This window comes from Bos grunniens, chromosome 6 (assembly GCF_055505025.1).
Source record: "Bos grunniens cultivar Pamir isolate PY7600 chromosome 6, Bosgru_T2T1.0, whole genome shotgun sequence".
In the NCBI taxonomy this organism is placed as follows: Eukaryota; Metazoa; Chordata; class Mammalia; order Artiodactyla; family Bovidae; genus Bos; species Bos grunniens.
Window position 1 is genome coordinate 33,882,192 of NC_141170.1, and position 20,711 is coordinate 33,902,902.

General features: G+C 38.7%; 1 protein-coding gene across 1 annotated transcript in view; it reads left to right on the forward strand.

The window, feature by feature from the left end:
- The window catches only part of LOC147370571 (transmembrane protease serine 11E-like), a 57,309-nt gene that overhangs the window by 11,709 nt on the left and 24,889 nt on the right, over positions 1-20,711 (forward strand). The window contains exons 2-4 of the mRNA XM_086405557.1: positions 8,191-8,315; positions 12,193-12,314; positions 14,868-14,935. Of these exons, the coding sequence (XP_086261683.1) occupies positions 8,191-8,315; positions 12,193-12,314; positions 14,868-14,935 (315 nt within the window). The remainder of the gene's footprint in view (positions 1-8,190; positions 8,316-12,192; positions 12,315-14,867; positions 14,936-20,711) is intronic.

Consider the following 20,711-nt stretch of genomic DNA (forward strand, 5'->3'; position numbering starts at 1 on the left):
AGGGGAATTATGATAAGTAGTTTTAGTACTAGTCTCATTTTGTGTTTTCACTTATGTTTTACTTTCTTCCTGCATCTCTAAATAAAACAATATATAAATGTAATTTAATACTATATATATTTTAATGATTATATAAATGTAAGTATATATCTACTGGAGTGGGTAGCCATTCCCTTTTCCAGAGGATCTTCCCAACCTAGGGATTGAGCCCAGGTCTCCTGCATTGCAGGCAGATACTTTACCATATGAGCCACCAGAGAAACCCATATATCTTTATGGGGGTACCTTAAATCAATCTAGAACAAGATAGAATATAAATTAAAACATTTATAATAAAAACAATGAGCTTCCCACCATTTATCTTGGTGCTATAAAAAGAAAATGGAAACAACTGTCTAGAAATTAGATTACTACTTTGCTATGACTGTAACTTCTCTTTGAGAACTATTCATAGTTATTATTGTAGGGAATACACACATAATTCAGTCCAAGGGGCTGGCTGATGCTATCAGATAATTTATATGTATATTCATATAACAGTGGACACAACACAAACATGTTGTTTGTAACTTTATAAGGAGTAATGCATTCGTATTTCTTAAAAGAAAACAAAACATGGCAATGAAAACATATGATCCATGAACATATATTCAAAATTTTGGTTCCACCTTGGATATTTTAATAGTGTCATTCTAGTTTATAGTAAGACTCTAATCTCATAAGATTGAAGATCTCACCAGTGCCTGTGTATACAAGCCTTCCACAAAGCACAAAGTATCTGAAGTATTTGTGTGGATGAAACAAGCAGGCACACTCTATGATATAGAGAAATGAGCTAAATATAAAATAAAACCTGAATCAGTATTTATCAATTGATATTTTAAAACTGAAGCACTGACTGAGGGAACTGGTAATGTCATAAGTTGTGTGTTCAGTTGTGTTCGACTCTTCGTGACCCCATGGACTGTAGCCTGCCAGGCTCCTTTGTCCGTGGGATTTTCCAGGCAAGAGTACTGGAGTAGGTTGTTGTTTCCTCTTCCAGGGGATCTTCCTGACCAAGGGATCGAATCCACGTCTCCTGCATTAGCAGGGGGATTCTTTACTTTGCCACTGAGCCAGAGAGGCAGCTATGGGGTCACAAAGAGTCGGACACCACTTGGTGACTGAACATGAGCATGAAAACATCATAAGGGACTATGCTGTTACTTCATCATGATATCTTTCCTTATGCTTTTGTTTGAATATCGTAATTATGTACAGACATTTGATGATCCCAAATAATATGCGTCTCCTGAAATTAACGTCCCCTTATTTTATCACTTTTCCGTGCTGCAATAATACTTAACAGTAGTTAGATAAAATCACAGTTGGAAAATTATATATTTTAAACAGGTAAAATAAACATATTAACCAAAAGTTTAATTATTACATTAAAGTGTTTTAGGAAAATCATGTTTTACTTAAATAGTAAATAGTCTTCATAATGACTGACTTGTCTTTTCCTGTGTGCAGTATTCCAGTTTTGTGTGTAAGACTGAGGCAGACCAGAGTGCTGTTAAAGACAGGAGGTTGAAACCCATACTGTGGTACTGACAAATGATCAGTTCAATTTGGAGTAATCAACTTCTATTCAGTTCCCTCTGTGAATGTATCTTGAGCAGCAGAGTGGTCAGAGAATAGAGATAAGTAAGGCTCAGACATTATCCTCAAGGGAACTCAAAATGTATATTCTGATGTGACACTTAGGGGTGAATAAAACTTACTGAAGTGGAGGGGACTTTTCTGAACTGAATCTTATGTATACAGAGGCATCTATGATGAAAGCAAAATACAAACTCTAAGTTACTCTATATAGGAGGCAGCAGGAGCAAAGACAAACAGCCAGAAAGCTCACGAGGAAGAAGGGGAATGCCAGGCCAACTGAGGCCAACTTGGATTTCAAGTGGTTTCAGTCATTGGCTCTATCATTTCCAGAAGAACAGTTTACTGTAATAGACAATGATTTAGAGATTAGGGAAATAAGCTGTAGGATGAGTTTTAGTGAGATTTGTCAGAACAAGGTCAGTGGTAATGGGATTAGAGACATATTACATTAGATTTGCCATGTAGTTGAGACTAAAAATTGCAATTATTATAAGTTCTCAACACAATTAACATTGACTTGTAGGACGGTGCTTACAACAACCATCAGTAATCTGTGGCCCAAGAGCCAAACCTGTACCACCATCTATTTTTGTACAGTGCTTGAGCTAAGAATTATAGCTTTTAAATGGTTGAAATGAATAAAAAAAAAATTATAAGTGAAAATTATACAAAATTCAAATTTCGGTGTGCAGAAATAAAGTTTTATTGAACACAGCCATATTCATTTTTGTTTATATTAGCTGTAGCTGCCTTTAAACTACAATGGCATAGCTGACTAGTTGCAATAGAAATCCAGAAATCTGCTACTACTATGGGACCTTCACAGAAATCTGTTAAAATTACTATGAAAGTGAAAGTGAAAGTTGCTCAGTCCTGTCAACTCTTTGTGACCCCATGGACTATACAGTCCATGGAATTCTGCAGGTCAGAATACTGGAGTGGGTAGCCTTTCCCTTCTCCAGGGGATCTTCCCAACCCAGGAATCGAACCCAGATCTCCCTCATTGCAGGAGGATTCTTTACCAGCTGAACCACAAGGGAAGCCTGCAGTTACTACACGGCCTTCACCAAAAACTTTGCTGATCTGTAGCTTAAGTAGTTAATGATGTATTGAGATCACCAGCTTTATAGATGTTGTGCACATGTTCATTCAAAACAGCTCAACTGGACTGAGCAAATGAAACATTCCAGCTAAGAATATTAGCACTGCTCACCCTTACAGAAGGGTCTTCCCTCATAGCTCAGTCGGTAAAGAATCTGCCTGCAATGCAGGAGATCCAGGTTCGATTCCTGGGTCAGGAAGATCCTCTGGAGAAGGAAATGGCAACCCACTTGCCTGGAAAATCCCATGGACAGAGGAGCCTGGCAGTCCATGGGGTCGCAAGAGTCGGATACAACTTAGCAACTAAACCACCACCACCCTTATGGAGACTGGAGAGCGAGTTCAATATCCATTATTAATCAGTCCATGGTGGTAGTTTTACATTGGCATTTGTTTTGGTAAACTTTCTACTGAAGCACTGTGAGCCTTGTCATATGGTTCTCCAATGCTTGCCATGAGGTTTATCTGTGATAGTATAAATACCTTTTTCCCCCTCACATTTTTATTAATGCTCCTGCTTTTCCTTGTACACTATTCTAGAAAATGACACATTAAGAAGTGATCATGATAATGCAACTCTGGACTTGCCTTCTGGCAATTTGGGGCTTATAAAAATATGCCATGCTGTGCTAAGTCTCTTCAGTCGTGTCCAACTCTGTGTGACCCTATGGACTGTAGGCCACCAGGTTCCTCTGTCCTTGGGATTCTCCAAGAACACTGGAGTGGGTTGCCATTTCCTCTTCCAGTGTCTCTTCCTGACCAAGGGATCAAGCCAGAATCTCTTAAGTCTCCTGCATTGGCAGGCTGGTTTTTTACCACTATGTATAACCATATTTTTTGCCACATATATAACCATATTTTAACTGCTATATTCACCTGTTACATTCACTGTCTATTTAAACATGTTGTAGTTGAAAAGAAAAATCTTAGAAAGAAAGAAATTTGATACCACTGAAGCTATTAGAATTTATCTAGTCTATCTGAAGGTAGTTTTACATGAGGAGGTTCAGAAAATTTTCAACAGACCCCAATCATAATTGGACAAGGGTTTATGTGCAGGAAGGGGTTAGTTACACAGGTGTCTGTTGATACATAAAATAGATTTGTTCCTCTATTTTTTTTTTTTTTAGCACATTTCCACTACATCTAATTTGGAGCAATTCAACACTGAACCACTTGCAGAGCTGCTGCTGCTGCTAAGTCACTTCAGTCGTGTCTGACTCTGTGCGACCCCATAGACGGCAGCCCAACAGGCTCCCCCGTCCCTGGGATTCTCCAGGCAAGAATACTGGAGTGGGTCACCATTTCCTTCTCCAATGCATGAAAGTGAAGAGTGAAAGTGAAGTCTCTTAGTCGTGTCCGACTCTGTGCGACCCCATGGACTGCAGCCTTCCAGGCTCCTCCATCCATGGGATTTTCCAGGCAAGAGTACTGGAGTGGGGTGCCATTGCCTTCTCCGAATCACTTGCAGAGAGAGCAAACCAAAAAGTAATTAAGAAACAGGGTTAATCAGTTTGAAAAACAATGCCATACAGGGAAGGGAAGAGATGTTTCCAATGACAAAATCTCAGTAATATGGACATTGCCATTATTATTAATAATTAAAATAATGATAATAGTAATTCTTACTATTTGTACAATGATTTTCTACTTGGCAGCTCAAAGTAATAAAATATTTTATCATTTTTCTCTCTAAGAGCTTATCAAATTAGGAAGGGACTATAGTTCTTATCCTTGTCTTTCATATGTAGAAAATAAGGGAGAGAATAGAATCTTCTGGTATCACACTGTACAATAAATAAGCTGGTGGTCAGAATCAAAAATTTACTCTCTTAATTATTCAGAGTGTTTTTAATGGATTCTCTTGGTTTATTCTATGCTATCCCTATTATTTCCCTCAAAGCCACCAAAGACAGAGCATCTCTAAAATAGTTTTGAGAGGTGGGAGAGAGGAACAGAAGACACAGTAGTATCTCAAACAAGTTAGAGATAGGAACTCCATGAAAAGACATGTATATTAATGCATATATATGGAATCTAGAAAAAAGGTACAGCTGAATTTGTTTGCATGGCATAAATAGAGATGCAGGTGTAGAGAATGGACATGTAGACATGGGTGGGGGAAGGAAAGGGTAGGACAAATGGAGAGAGTAGCACTGATATATATACACTATCACATGTAAAATAGTTAGCTAATGGGAAGCTGCTGTACAGCACAGGAAGCTCAGTGCAGTGCTCTGTGATGACCCAGAGAGGATTGGGTGGGGAGGATGGGAGGGAAGTTCAAGAGGGAGGGGATACATGTATACATATAGCTGACTCACTTTGCTGTACAGCAGAAACTAACACAACATTATAAAGCAACTACACTCTAATTAAAAATTTTTTAAAAAGACATGTATAACTGTCCTCCTTAGTTTCTCTCTCATTTAATTTGAAAGCCATGATATTTCCTTTTAAAAAGAATCCATCATAAAAAATACATAAATTAAAAGTTGCTCACTTACTTTTGTTATTTCACTTCTTACTATTAAAAAATTTTCTGTTTTTCTAATATACTTCTTTATGCACACACACATGTATTTTTATTATTAACATTTACAAAAGCCAAACATACGATGCATATTATTCTGTAACATTTTTTCATTAAAATAGTTCATTGGTCTTTTGTATGCTGATACAGGTAAATACTACCTCATAAAGTTAGTGGCTGCTTTTTAAAATTTTCTATCTCAATGAAGAGTTATTGTATAATATAAGACAATATAACTTGTCTTATATTTCACAATTTTACACATTTGTTTAATGATTATATCAATTGTTTCCTACAATTACAAATTATATTCATCTGGCATTTGTTGAAATTAGTTATGAAGCCTTTCCCTCTGAACATTCCCTCTAACATTTTGCTTATGTCTGCTGTACACATCTCCTTTCCTCTGCAACAAGTGAATAGCAAGCATTCAGGGATGGAGGGACAGGTATCAGTTTATAAGCTTCTTAGGCACATCTTCACATAAGAAATTTGCACAAGTGGAGAAGTCTTTTTATACTTCAGTAATCGTCATTCTAGGAACAGGTGTTTGGAATCCCACTTAAAGGAAAACTGGAGATGGAAGAAATTGGGGAGAGGAAGATAAAGTTTCCTTGGCTACAGCCCCATGGGGAAATCACAGAACCAAGGGACGAGATCAAGTAGATCCCTGGAGCCTTCACTACATCCCAGTGACTTCAGCAGGGGCAGAGGTCTGTAGTGATGACACTATTGGCTTCTGTGACAGTGTTCCCACTGAACAGGACATTGAGACAGAGTCAAGATGGGATGAAGGTGTGCCAGTGACCAAATTATAATCGGCCAGTGACCGATCATACCACTTCTGAAGGCAATGGCACCCCACTCCAGTACTCTTGCCTGGAAAATCCCATGGACAGAGGAGCCTGGTAGGCTACAGTCCATGGGGTCGCTAAGAGTCGGACACGACTGAACGACTTCACTTTCACTTTTCACTTTCATGCATTGGAGAAGGAAATGGCAACCCACTCCAGTGTTCTTGCCTGGAGAATCCCAGGGACAGGGGAGCCTGGTGGGCTGCCGTCTATGGGGTCCCACAGAGTCGGACATGACTGAAGTGACTTAGCAGCAGCAGCAGCAGTCCTGTATCAAGCTTCCCTGGTGGCCCAGTGGTAAAGAATCCACCTGCTAATGTGGAGATGTGGGTTTAATCCCTGGGTCCAGAAGACCCCCTGGAGGAGGGCATGGCAACCCGTTCCAGTATTCTTGCCTGGGAAATCCCATGGACAGAGGAGCCTGCCGGGCTACAGTCCATGGGGTCATGAACGAGTTGGATATGACTTAGTGACTAAACAAGTCCTGAATCACCAGGAAATGGAGTCCCCTTGGTTTCTGTAAGCAACAATTATTTACTGTAAAATTCTTCACAATTTTCAAGAAGTTTTCACATTCGTGATCTCAATCAGGGTCCTACAGTCAACCATGTGCTTTAGACAGTGGGTGGCCTGTCTCTTATTGCCAGACAGAGGAACTTAGTTCAGGGTCTAAATAACTTGTCCAAGTTGGTAAGGAAAGGGTTGGGCTTGGAATTCTCTTTATTCTGAATCCACCTTCCAGGATAACCCTCTCCTTTCCCCCAGTTCTCATGTGGAGACAAGAACACATGCCTTGTTTCTACCAGCATGATAAATACCCCAAGAAATCGAAAATAACAGCATCATGATTCAACAACTTGGCCCACTCTGACTTTTCATTTTCTCTAACTTTTGAGTTTGTTTAGAAGCTATTGTAACACAAGGGAATGGTAACTTTACTAATCAAACAAAAAGCAGGTTGATCAGCATTTTTCAGTAACATATTTTTAAAGCAGAACAAATGGGAGAGGTTGAGGAAGTTGCATGCAGAGGGATTTCCTGAAGCATTGCTGAAGTTTAGAGGTAAACATCAGTTCAAACACTCTGGCTCTGTAGAAAAGAACTCTGGTTCTTTTCTAGAGTTATGTGTATCCTCTAAGTTTGTTTCAGAAAAATATTACGAGAATAGAATTAGGAGCTTTGCCTGGAACCTGATATGGTTCAATCTATAACATATATCATGTGCATGCTAAGTGGCATCAGTCGTGTTTGACTCTATGGGATCTTCCTGACCCAGAGACTGAGTTACTTTTATATTGGCAAGGAGGTTCTTTACCACTAGTGCCACCTGTGAAGCCCCAAAGTTTAGGATTTAGGGAGTTCCCTGGTGGTCTGTGTGTTTAGTCACTCAGTTGAATTCAACTCTTTGCAGCCCTTTGGCCTGTAGCCCACCAGGCTCCTCTGTCCATGGGAGGAATTCTTTTCCAGGCAAGAATACTGGAGTGGGTTGCCATTTCCTTCTGCAGAAGCTCTTCCAGACCTAGGACTTGAACCTGCATCTCCTGTGTCTTTTGCATTGCAGGCAGATTTTTTACTCACTGAGCCATCAGGGAAGCCCTAACATGTATCATAGGCCATTTAAAATTATATGATGGAAATAGGCTTTAAACATTTTCATAGCTTGTACAGTGCCTGAAAGTATCTTGCATGTGACCAGCTCAGTAAATCGTAGCGAACTCTTACATTGCACTTGCTACATGCTAGGCGCTGTTGTAGGCACTTTACCTACAGTAATTCATTTAATCCTTAATGATAATCCTCTGAGACTGGTGCTATCGTTATCATCTTCATTTTTTGAGCAAGGAAACTGAGGCACAGAGAAATTAAATTACCTGCCTAAGGTCAGGCAACCAGAGCCAGGAATGGCTTCAGCAGCCTGGGATTGGGGTATGTTTTAAACCAAAACAGTATTCTTCCTTCTGAGTGTCCTGAATTAATTCCCCAGGAATATCTGTTTCACCTAAGGAGTGGATGTGGTGTACATTATAATATAATCCATCCTTTTGCTTTCTTTCTCAGGTCATCTGTGGTGAGGGCCAGGAAGAGGGCTTGTCTGGAGCCCTGGGTTGTCGGCCTCATCACCTTTATTTCCTTAATTGTCCTGGCAGTGTGCATTGGACTCATCATTCATTATGCAAGATATAGTAAGTATGGGTTGCCCTGGCATCATGTGATTTACCTCAAATATTTCCTGATCTACATTTCTGTTTTGATTTGTCTCAGGCTTATTCATTCATTACCATAATTTGTTTGCATAGATAGTTCAAAAGGATCTTTACCTGCCTTGTTACTCATTTAATATGCACAAGCCAAGGAAGATTCTTCTATCTTTGATGTAGCAATGCTTCCTGCTGGGAATATCATGCTAGTTTTCATATTCACTGACAAGCAATAATCAAGTCTTAATTTTGGGAAAACCATAGGAAAGGTAGAGTCCAATGTTTGGAGAGGTTTGAGGTCATAGGGTTTTAAATCATCTTGATTTAAAATAACTCCAACTCATTGAAATCCTTACAGTTCAATAAATTATACAATCAGAGATTATAAACTGGTAGGCTCTATTCTGTACTAGTAAGCTGGAAAAATGCTTATAGTAGTATATGTTGAATAAATGTCTATTGTCGTTATTTTAAAATCATCTTGGGATATATTGCAAGTGATTAAAGAAGACAGGATATGCTGAAAAGGTTAATTATAAAGAGGTTCACTCTGTGGTAATCAGGTACCTCCCTGCTAGATGAACCATGAACACTTCTCTGTTATTAGAAAACTCCCCAGGGTACTTCAGAACTGTTTTTCCAGGGCATAACAACCCTTCTGAAGTTTCCTTCTTACTCTGTCTCAGGTTTTAATTAGTTGACTCCATTTTGATCTATTGGTTTAATATCTCCCTTAGTGACTAGATAATGCGTTGATATTTAAGGCCCTGTAACCAAAAAAGCTAATCACATGTTTGTAATTTAATTGGGAATTTGCAGAAGTTGCTTTCCTGTGAAGAAAGACGGTGATTTGTAAATTGGTTATCTTGTGCTAACAGACACAAATCCAATCTTCATTTCCTAAACAAGGTGGATTATTTCTGGAAAATTTAAAGAAAAAGTATTTAAAGATTTTTTTGAAAGGGGGATAGAATTTGCCTACATGCAGGTCTTTGAATTTGTAGTATCTGCATTTTGATAATTTCTCTGAAACATGTTTTTAATATAAAAAGAATAGCTTAAATAATTTTATAATTCTATAGCTCTGTTCTGAATATACTAAGTCTCATTATGCTGCAAACATCATTATTCATTTCCATGGATGTCTAAGACTATGTGTTATGCACTTTTGTATTTCTAGAACTTAGCAAGTTCCTAGCACATGTTAGATAATTAATGTTTATTGAACGCTAAATGATGAAAATGAATGAATCATACCTATGATATTTTCTGGGAGCATATTTAGGCTTGTCTGACTTAACAAGGAATTCCTAGTAATGTTAGGGATCTCATTACTTCAGTGAGAGAAAATTTTCCTTAGTACTTCCCCTTTGCCTCTTTCCAAGTCATGTATTATAAAGCTTACAAATTTTACTCATACACATACAATAAAAACCTGGTAATATTTCTCCAGTGCCCTGTTCCTATATATCCTATTGTTGGGATGATCACCTGAGTAATGTGGAACACACAACTTCCACTGCTCACACAATACACCTGAATAAATAGGGATTGTTATGATATGTGTTGCTGTCATATTTGTCCCCTATCTTCTGTTTACAGATGTAACATAAGAACAGAGTAGATGAAGCACATGAGCATTTAGGAGCTGTCATGCCTAGAGAACCAAAGTGAGCCAAACAAATCTATTGTAGAAACAGGCAGATAAAGATGGAGATGATCAGGCTTGGAAAAACATCATTTTGGCATAAAACCCAGGCAACATAGAACTGTGTGTGCAGTTTGTCTGGTGGCCTTTGGGACTATGTTTCTATCTCTTCAGTAACTTGAACAATAGCAGTATGTCTCCTATGAACATCACTGTGGGTTATAGAATCACCTACAATGAATAATTTCTGTTAGAATATTATTAGCCAACTCATGTTCATTTTTCTTACTTTTCTGTTAACACTCTCTGGTATTTTTCATCAAGTACACATGCCATATAATTCCGTCAACTGCAAATGTGTTTTGACACCTAGCAAACTATTTGACTCTATCAGGCAAATTAAAATATTGATTATAGTAATTTGTTAATTTAGTTGTAGCATATGAAATTGCTGATATTTGACCATTTTTAACCTATATAAATGGCACTTTCAAATAATTCAATCTAATAATTAAAAAAAAACAAGTCTAAGGATATAGAAGAGTATGTTTACCTCTTTTTTAGAACCTTACTATTCATTGTGTGATTTGGTACCAGCAACATCAGCAGAACCTAGGGGCTTGTTAGAAATGCCGAGTCTTGGACCTAGCTTTAGACTGAAGGTAAACTGTTGGTCACTATTTCAATATATTAAAAATCATACTTGAAATTGTGTATATTGTGATCTGTTTGCATTTCAGGTCACACAGGCCATTCAGGGCCAGGAAAGGAGGAAGGAAAATCCTCCCTAGACCCTCACTTAGGTGGCAAATGCTTAGGAGAGCTTGATCATTCAGCACCATCCATCTCCTTTACAAATCACTACTCTTTCCCCAGGTCTTGTCCAAGTCTGACCAGTGGCTTCCCTTTCTACCCCAATAAATCCTCAGAATGACCAGAATGATCTGGTAGAGTTGTTTTTTTTTTTTTTTTTCCTGATAGCTCTCATGCATAACTAGAGATTTCTCCTATAGCTTCAGTGAGTGAGTTTGGTTTTCTCCATTCCAAGAAGCAGTGTATCATGAAAATGTGTGCTTTGGGAGTTAGATGTTAGGTTGAAACCCAATTTAATCTTTTCTGGCAATCTTATGTTGAGGTTGGACAAATGCATTTACATTTCTGAGACTACAGTCCTTACTGTTAGATGCAGATAACATTGCTTTCTTATGAGGGTTATTTTAAACTGAGTGAGACATGTGAATATGCTAGGGATACAGGTGTCTAATGTTAATTTCCTTTCCCTCTGGTGTTTAAGTGAGAGAAAGAATGAGAAGCAAGAGAGAAACTCAGGTTGAATGAGGCAAACTCCATTTTCCTATTATAACCATACACAACAGTCTTGGTCACCATTGTATTCCTAATGCTTGGCACAATCTCTCACACAAAACATAGTCAGCATTAATATCTCATTGAAAGAATCTTCTTAGCTCTGTGCTTGCTTCATGTAAAAGAGAGTAGAAGAAAAGCTATGCTGCATTAATTCTTCAGCAGACCAAAAACTTGGGCTGCTTGAACTGGATGCAGAAAGTGGAGACATTGGCTAAAGAAACAAAAAAGCCAATGCCTCTGGCTGGAGGGAGAAAATAAATGGAGAGCCAAGGGAACCAGGTGAGACTATGTAGTGTCCCTGGAGGGTTACCAAGGTGGCAACTCTAGCTCCTTAAAATTCTATACACTGAACTCCTGGCATTTTAATCCCTACCTTCACCTCCTTCTTTAGCCAGAATAAATTTTCTTATTCTAGAATCCTTGCAGCCAGAATTGATGGGTAGTTTACAGAATTGGAAGAAATCTACTTTTAAAATATAAAGATGTGTTTGCTGTTGGGAAGCTTCTGAATCTATTCAGAAGTTCAGATGGCCTGACTAGCTGCTTCTTGTGGTTTATTCAGAAATATCCATGTGACTAATTAGCGTACGGGAACACCGAGCATTTCGTATGGATTTTACACTCTAAATCTTATAATGATTTTACACTCTAAATCTTATAATGATGAATGTTGTTGTCTTTTATTTTTGAGATAACCATGAAGCTCAGAGCAGGATGATGGAGATAATCTGGGTGGGAAATTTTTTCCTGTCTCATTCTGTCTAGCAACTACCAAACAAGGAAATGCCTGATGCTTTACACACATCTGAGAAAAAGTATGATACATTTTTGCCTCTTTCCTTATAGATCAAAAGAAGACCTACAATTACTACAGCACATTGTCATTTACAAGTAACAAAGTATATGATGAGTTTGGAAAAGAGGCTTCTGAAAATTTCACAAAAATGAGCCAGAAAATTGAATCAATGGTAAGCATTTCCCCCCATTTCTAGGACATTTGCTATCACTTTCTACCAAAAATTTTTAGTATCCTAGCTTCTCAAATGTCCATTCAACTGAGCTTTTATATCTTTGCAAAATGGGGAGAGACCCTACCTGAGAGATATAAAACAAAATTGACAATACATGACTTGGAGGAATATTCCTTATAGGACTAAACCTAGTGACCTTTAGTCTTTTCTATTTGTCCTTCTTACTTACCCTTCTTTAGCCAAGAAATTCTGGGAATGTGAGGGTGACCCAAAATATGGTTGTTGTGTCATTGATTTCCTCAAGAAGAGACCTTTAGCAGAAGACACAAGATTGAAACTATTCAGACACGTACTTGAGTAGTATTTTAGTACTAAAAAGTATCCAACCTTGGACAAGTTTTTAGTACATAAATCTATAGGAAATCCTTGGATATTCATCTTTATCCTTAGGTCATCAACATGTATCCTGAGGAATAAATGAAATATTATAAATAGTGGAAAACTAGGCATGCATGCTAAGTCGATTCAGTCATGTCTGACTCTTAGTGATCCTTGCAGACCATAGCCTACCAGGCCCCTTTGTCTGTGGGATTCTCCAGGCAAGAATACTGGAGTGGGTTGCTGTGACCTCCTCCAGGGCATCTTCCCAACCCAGAGATCGAACCCGCATCTCTTACGTCTCCTGCATTGGCAGACGGGTTCTTTACCACTAGCACCACCTGGGAAAACTTAGCAGTATAGGCCAAAAGAGCAAGAGCCTGGGTGAAGACTTATCATTGTCAGACTACTTAGAGAATACTTTGGAAGTTTCCTGATAGTCTGTGAGGTTATTTGTGAAATGATGTGATGAAAAGCACCCTAAACTAGGAGCTGGGACACCTACTTCTAGGACCATCTACTAGCCAATGATGTGTCATTTGGCACATCTCTTTGCCATTCTGGAAAAATTCCCTTATGTGAAAATTAAGCCACTAGACTAGAAAATTCCCAAACTGTTTTCCAATATCCTGAGAGAGAACAGAATGGCAGTGGTCCACCTGGAAACTGTCTGGTAAATTAGAAGCCTAAGGATTTGGATACTTTGCTGAGGAGATCAAATCTTGGTTGAATTTGTATTTGTAAACACCAAATCAGGGAAATATCAAATAAGCTCTTTTTAAGGAAATATATCTGCTTAAAGATATGTATGTGTGTGTATATATATTATACACACACATACATATATATTTTAAGTATATATATATAAAATATGTAATATATTGTAAACAAAAGGAAATGTAATATATAGTAAAGGAAATGAAATGTAATATATAGTAAAGTATAATGTAATATATAGTATTATATATAAAAATAATGTAATATAAATGTAATATATAGTAAAGGAAAGGAAATGGAAGTAAATATATTAAGTAAAAATGCAACTGTTTTTCTTGTTTTCTGTGCCAGTCACTAAATTTTGTATAAGATTCAGACTGACTTAAACATAAAGGAATATAAATAGGACTCTAGTACTCTTCAAAACAATTAATTTTGAAGTTATTTGATTAAAAAAAAAACCTTTAAATTTATTTCCAAATGAATGCTCTCATTAGAGGGCTCAATTGAATTGTGCTGATTTATTCATAATTGAAGTAACTGTCCTTGGGAACAAAGTCAGAAGTCAAACAAAATGTAAGAAAGAATAAAAAGGCTCATTGTCAATTAGTCACCAGCCCGTAGTATCTGTGTTTGGTTCCCAGGTGGCTCAGTGGTAAAGAATCTGCCTGCCAAAACAGGATACCCAGGTTTGATCTCTGGGTTGGGAAAATCCCCTGGAGAAGGAAATGGCAACCCACTCCAGTATTCTTGTCTGGAAAATCCCATGGCCAGAGGAGCCTGGCGGGCTATAGTCCATGGCATTGCAAAGAATCGGACACAACTGAGCAACTAACACACACACACCATCAGCTATGTATCCCAGTTCATCTGAGCCTTCCTAAGAGCATCTTGAGTGCTGAATTGGATGTAGATTATGAAGGGATATTTGGTAATATTTTTCACTAGGTTTGAGAACCATGTGACACCGTTATGCATTCATTCTCACATTCATTATCTCTTCCAAGTACTAACCTAGCCTAACTCTGCTTCTGAGATCAGATGAGACCCAGTGTGTTCAGGATGGTGGGGCCATGGATTGAATTTATGACCTACCACCTGCCACAGTTTTTTCCATTTCCTTTGTCTACCTACAGTAAAAGTCTCTATCTCATAGAGTGAATACTTCTCTTGCTTTTCAAAACCCAGTCTGTTTACTCTCTTTTATCTCTTTCCAAGTGTAGCACAGCAGACATCACTCCTAGCCCCCTCCTATGGTTCTCCAGCTCATATAATTCTTAAGTCAGAGTTCAGTTGAAATCACTGAACAGAGTACAAAAAGAGACTCCTCAAGTTCAGCAATTGTGAAATGTCGGTCAGTGTGTTTTGTTTTTAAAAATGTTTTAAGCTTTGAATCAGTTTGCAGAATTTTAGAAAATTATCCTTGCTGACATATTTTGAATATTTTTGGAACAGGTAAAAAATGCATTTCATAAATCTTCATTGAGGGGAAAATTTGTCAAGTCTCACATTATCAAGTTCAGGTATGTAGATCTAAAATACTGACTTCTGATTATAATTTGAAGCTAAAGCTGTTAATCTGGTCAGTAAAAAATAGTTTGAATTGTTCATATGTGATATAATTTAACAGATTAATTTTGTATCTGTTCTGTGTTAAGTCGTGGGTTACAATGTGCCTTACTCATTCTTTAAATCCAAAAGAAAGAATTTGCAAGATGATTTTAAGGGAAAAATGAAAGTGAAAGGCTCTCAGTCATGTCTGACTCTTTGCAATGCCATGGATTGTATAATTTATGGAATTCTCCAGGCGAGAATACTGGAGTGGGTAACCTTTCCTGTCTCCAGGGGATCTTCCCAAACCAGGGATCAAACCCAGGTCTCCTACACTGCAGGCAGATTCTAAGTGTTATTGGTGGCTGTATTATAGAATTGGGTTTTTTGACTTGTTTGACTTTAGGAAATTAGTTAGAACAAATAGGGACCTAAGCCACATCTCTTGGTTTAATAACAAATAAGTGTCCTATGTAAAATAGTGTAGTAGAGGAGTTTTTTTTTCTCTTCTTGGTACTCCTTCCTACTATATTTCTTTCTTTTCATTTTACTCATTTTTTTTTTCTTTGCTATAAATATTTAAGATCTCAGATCTGTTCATCAGTTCAGTTCAGTTCAGTCACTCAGTCGTGTCCGACTCCTTGTGACCCCAGGAACCGCAGCATGCCTGGCCTCCCTGTCCATCACCAACTCCCGAGTCCACCCAAACCCATGTCCATGGAGTCAGTGATACCATCCAACCATCTCATCCTCTGTCTTCCCTTTCTCCTCCTGCCCTCAATCTTTCTCAGCATCAGGGTCTTTTCAAATGAGTCATCTCTTCCCATCAGGTGGCCAAAGTATTGGAGTTTCAGCTTCAACATTAGTCCTTCCAATGAATATTCAGGACTGAATTCCTTTAGGATGGACTTGTTGGATCTCCTTGTAGTCCAAGGGACTCTCAAGAGTCTTCTCCAACACCATTTCAAAAGCATCAATTCTTTAGCATTCAGATCCCTTTATTGTCCAACTATCACATCCATACATGCCCACTGGAAAAACCATAGCCTTGACTAGACGGACCTTTGTTGACAAAGTAATGTCTCTGCTTTTTAATATGCTGTCTAGGTTGGTCATAACTTTCCTCCCAAGGAGTAAATGTCTTTTAATTTCATGGCTGCAGTCACCATCTGCAGTGACTTTGGAGCCCAGAAAAATAAAGTCTGACACTGTTTCCACTGTTTCCCCATCCATTTGCCATGAAGTGATGGGACTGGATGCCATGATCTTAGTTTTCTCAATGTCCAGCTTTAAGCCAACTTTTTCACTCTCCACTTTCACTTTCATCAAGAGGTTCTTTAGTTCTTCTTCACTTTCTGCCCTAAAGAGTGGTGTCACCTGCATATCTGAGCTTATTGATATTTCTTCTGGCAATCTTGATTCCAGCTTGTGTTTCTTCCAGCCCAGCGTTTCTCATGATGTACTCTGCATATAAGTCAAATAAGCAGGGTGACAATATACAGCCTTGATGTACTCCTTTTCCTATTTGGAACCAGTCTGTTGTTCCATGTCCAGTTCTAACTGTTGCTTCCTGACCTGCATACAGATATCTCAAGAGGCAGGTCAGGTGGTCTGGGATTCCCATCTCTTTCAGAATTTTCCACAGTTTATTGTGATCCACACAGTCAAAGGCTTTAGCATAGTCAATAAAGCAGAAATAGATGTTTTTCTGGAACTCTCTTGTTTTTCAATGATCCAGCAGATGTTGGCAATTTGATCTCTGGTTCCTCTGCCTTTTCTAAAACCAGCTGGAACATCTGGAAGTTCACGGTTCACGTATTGCTGAAACCTGGCTTGGAGAATTTTAAGCATCACTTTACTAGCATGTGAGATGAGTGCAATTGTGTGGTACTTTGAACATTCTTTGGCATTGCCTTTCTTTGGGATTGGAATGAAAACTGACCTTTTCCAGTCCTGTGGCCACTGCTGAGTTTTCCAAATTTGCTGGCATATTGAGTGCAGCACTTTCACAGCATCATCTTTCAGAATTTGAAATAGCTCCACTGGAATTCCATCACCTCCACTAGCTTTGTTCGTAGTTATGGTTCCTAAGGGCCACTTGACTCCACATTCCAGGATGTCTGGCTCTAGGTGAGTGATGACACCATCATGATTATCTGGGTCATGAAGATCTTTTTTGTACAGTTCTTCTGTGTATTCTTGCCACCTCTTCTTAATATCTTCTGCTTCTGTTAGGTCCCTACCATTTCTGTCCTTTACTGAGCCCATCTTTGCATGAAATGTTCCCTTGGTATCTCTAATTTTCTTGAAGAGATCTCTAGTCTTTCCCATTCTGTTGTTTTCCTCTATTTCTTTGCATTGATCGCTGAGGAAGTCTTCCTTATCTCTCCTTGCTATTCTTTGGAACTCTGCATTCAAATGGGTATATCTTTCCTTTTCTCCTTTCCTTTTCACTCCCCTTCTTTTCGCAGCTATTTGTAAGGCCTCCTCAGACAGCCATTGTGCCTTTTGCATTTCTTTTTCTTGGGGGTGGTCTTGATTCCTATCTCCTGTACAATATCAGGAACTTCTGTCCACAGTTCATCAAGCACTCTATCAGATCTAGTCCCTTAAATCTGTTGCTCATTTCCTCTGTATAGTCACAAGGGATTTGATTTAGGTCATACCTGAATGGTCTAGTGGTTTTCTTCACTTTCTTCAATTTCATCAATCATCAATAAATAGAATCCAAGGCATAACATTTAAAACAAAATAATATAGGAGGATCTTAAAATAAAGTATTATCTTCATACGAATTATTTGTAATTTCCAGAATAAAATAGCTGCTATTTCCAACAGTGTTTCAATGACAAAAGCTCCAAGTTGCTCATCAACCTGTTACTTAGTTGCCCACTTTCTCTTGAAAATTCCATACTCTTTGATGTTCAAAATATTCCTTTTTCTTGGATCTTTATCAGCTTCTCCAGTTATCAAATTTTCATTCTCTCAAGGGGATTTCATTCACTCACACCATGGTTTCCTAGGCTATGGAAATCCAAGTTTCTATCTCCAGTCTAAATTTTTGTCCTGGTTCTAGAAATATATGTTTGCCCATGCACACTTCCATGTGGGTGTTTCACAGAAAATTCTCAAACTCAAGAAAAACCTAATTATGCTAATAAGAAACCTGGAAGTCACCCATGCTCCTCCCTTTCCTGGGCCCCTTGAACTTCATGAATAACTAAGTTCTACCAATTCTACAGGACTGGGGAAACAGAGACTCTTGGAGAACACAAATAAAACCTTGTGTGCACCAGGACCCTGGAGAAAGGAGCAGTGACATCATAAGAGAATGAGTCAGACTTGCCTGTGTGTGCTTGGGAGTCTCCAGGGAAGGTGTGGGTCAACAGTGGCCTGTCATGGGGTCAGGGGAACTGACTACAACAGTTCTGGGAGGCCTGGCATGCTGGCATAAATCATTTTGAAGGAGGTGACCATTATTGCCATTCAGTACAGTTCAGTTCAGTCACTCAGTTGTGTTCAACTCTTTGTGACCACATAGACTGCAGCACACCAGGCTTCCCTGTCCTTCACCCACTCCTGGAGCTTGCTCAAATTCATGTTCATCGAGTCAGTGATGCCATCCAACCATCTCATCCTCTGTTGTCCACTTCTCATCCTACCTTCAATCTTTCCCAGCATCAGGGTCTTTTCCAATGAATTAGCTCTTTGCGTCAGGTGACCAAAGGATTGGAGCTTCAGCTTCAGAATCAGTCCTTCCAGTGAATATTCAGGACTGATTTCCTTTAGGATTGACTGGTTTGATCTTGCAGTCCAAGGGACTCTCAAAAGTCTTTTCCAACACCACAGTTCAAAAGCATCAATTCTTTGATGCTCAGCGTTCTTTATTGTCCAATTCTCATATCCATACATGACTACTGGGAAAACCATAGATTTGACCTTACAGACTTTTGTCAGCAAGGTAATATCTTTGCTTTTTAATATGCTGTCTAAGTTTGTCATAGCTTTTCTTCCAAGGTGTAGGCTTCTTTCATTTCTGCCATTACACAGCCTCAACCATCAGCAGAAAATTGGATTAAAGACTTAGTGAGCATAGCCTTGCCCACCAGAACAAGACCCAGTTTTCTCCACAGCCAGTCTCTCCCATCAAGAAACTTGCACAAGCATCTTATCCATCAGAGGGAAGACAGAATGAAGACCTGAATCATGGATCACAACTTTGCTTAACTCAATGAAACCATGAGTCATGACATGTAGGGCCACCCAAGATGGATGGGTCATGGTGGAGAGTTCTGATAAAATGTGGCCTACTGGAGAAGGGAATGGCAAACCACTTCAGCGTTCTTGCCTCAAGAACCCCATGAATGGTATGAAAAGGCAAAAAGACATGACAGTGAAAGATGAAGCTCTCAGGTCAGAGGGGTCCAATATGCTACTGGAGAGGAACTATTGCTCCTTGCAACTAAAGCAAAGACAAACCTAGACAGTGTATTAAAAAGCAAAGTCATCACTATGCCTACAAAGGTCCATATAGTCAATATTATGGTTTTTCCAGTAGTCATGTATGGATGTGAGAACTGGACAATAAAAAAGGTTGACTGCTGAAGAATTGATGCCTTTGAACTGTAGCGGTAGAGAAGAATCTTGAGATTCCCTTTGGGCAGCAAGGAGATCAACCAGTCAATCCTAAAGGAAATAAACCCTGATTATTCATTGGAAAGACTGATGCTGAAGCTGAAGCTCCAATACTTTGGCCACCTGATGCAGAGCTGACTCACTGGAAAAGACTCTGATGCTGGGAAAGATCAAAGGCAGGAGGAGAAGGGGATGACAGAGAACAAGATGGTTAAATATCATCACCAACTCAATGGACATAAGTTTGAGCAAACTCTGGGAGATGGTGAAGGACAGGGAAGCCAGGTGTGATGCAGTCCATGGGGTTGCAAAGAGTCAAACATGACAGAGCAACTGTAAAACAACAATCAATTCTATCTTCTGAATCACTTTCTAATTTGTTTACCCCTTCATCCCAGAAATCTTTCTATTCGTTATTCTTTCTTCTGAAGATGTGCAAATTTGTTGGAGAGATAAAGTCAGTCTTTAGAGATATTGATTTGAGATACTAAGTGATCCTATGAGCCCAAAATATGAGTCTGACATAAGGGAGGAAATGGAAACTGAGTTGAAGACATAAATTTGCTCAACATCAACTCAGAGTATTAGAAAGTGTGGGTGTCAACAGAATTTCTCAGAAAAGGGGTAATGCAAGAAAAAAAGGATCGTGAAGAAAGCTTGAGGAATGACATATTTAAGGAAATAGAAGAAAAATAGCAAACTAGGAAATAGACAGGGAAGGAGCAGGCAAAACAAAGAGTCGAGAGAGGCACCACTGAAGCTAATAACAGAAAGTTTTAGTGAGGGAGTGGTCAGTATTGACAAGATTCCTGAGCTACCAAGTAATATGACTAGAAAGAATTCATGGGAAATGTCAATGAGGAAGTCATTAGTGTTCAAGTAGAGAAATGATTCAGTTGAACAGAAGGGGAGGAAGTAGACTGCAATGAAGTAAATGTGAGGTAGAAAGTAATTTACCCACTCAGGAAGGTTTTCTGTGATACGAAGGTGTGAGGTAAATCATATAGCTAGGGTAGAGGGAGGTGCTGTTTTTGTCTCTCTCAGTGAGCCAGTAGAGGAGTACTTTATGGGAAAGAAGAAAAGAGTAAGTAATGGATGTATAGGGGTGCTATG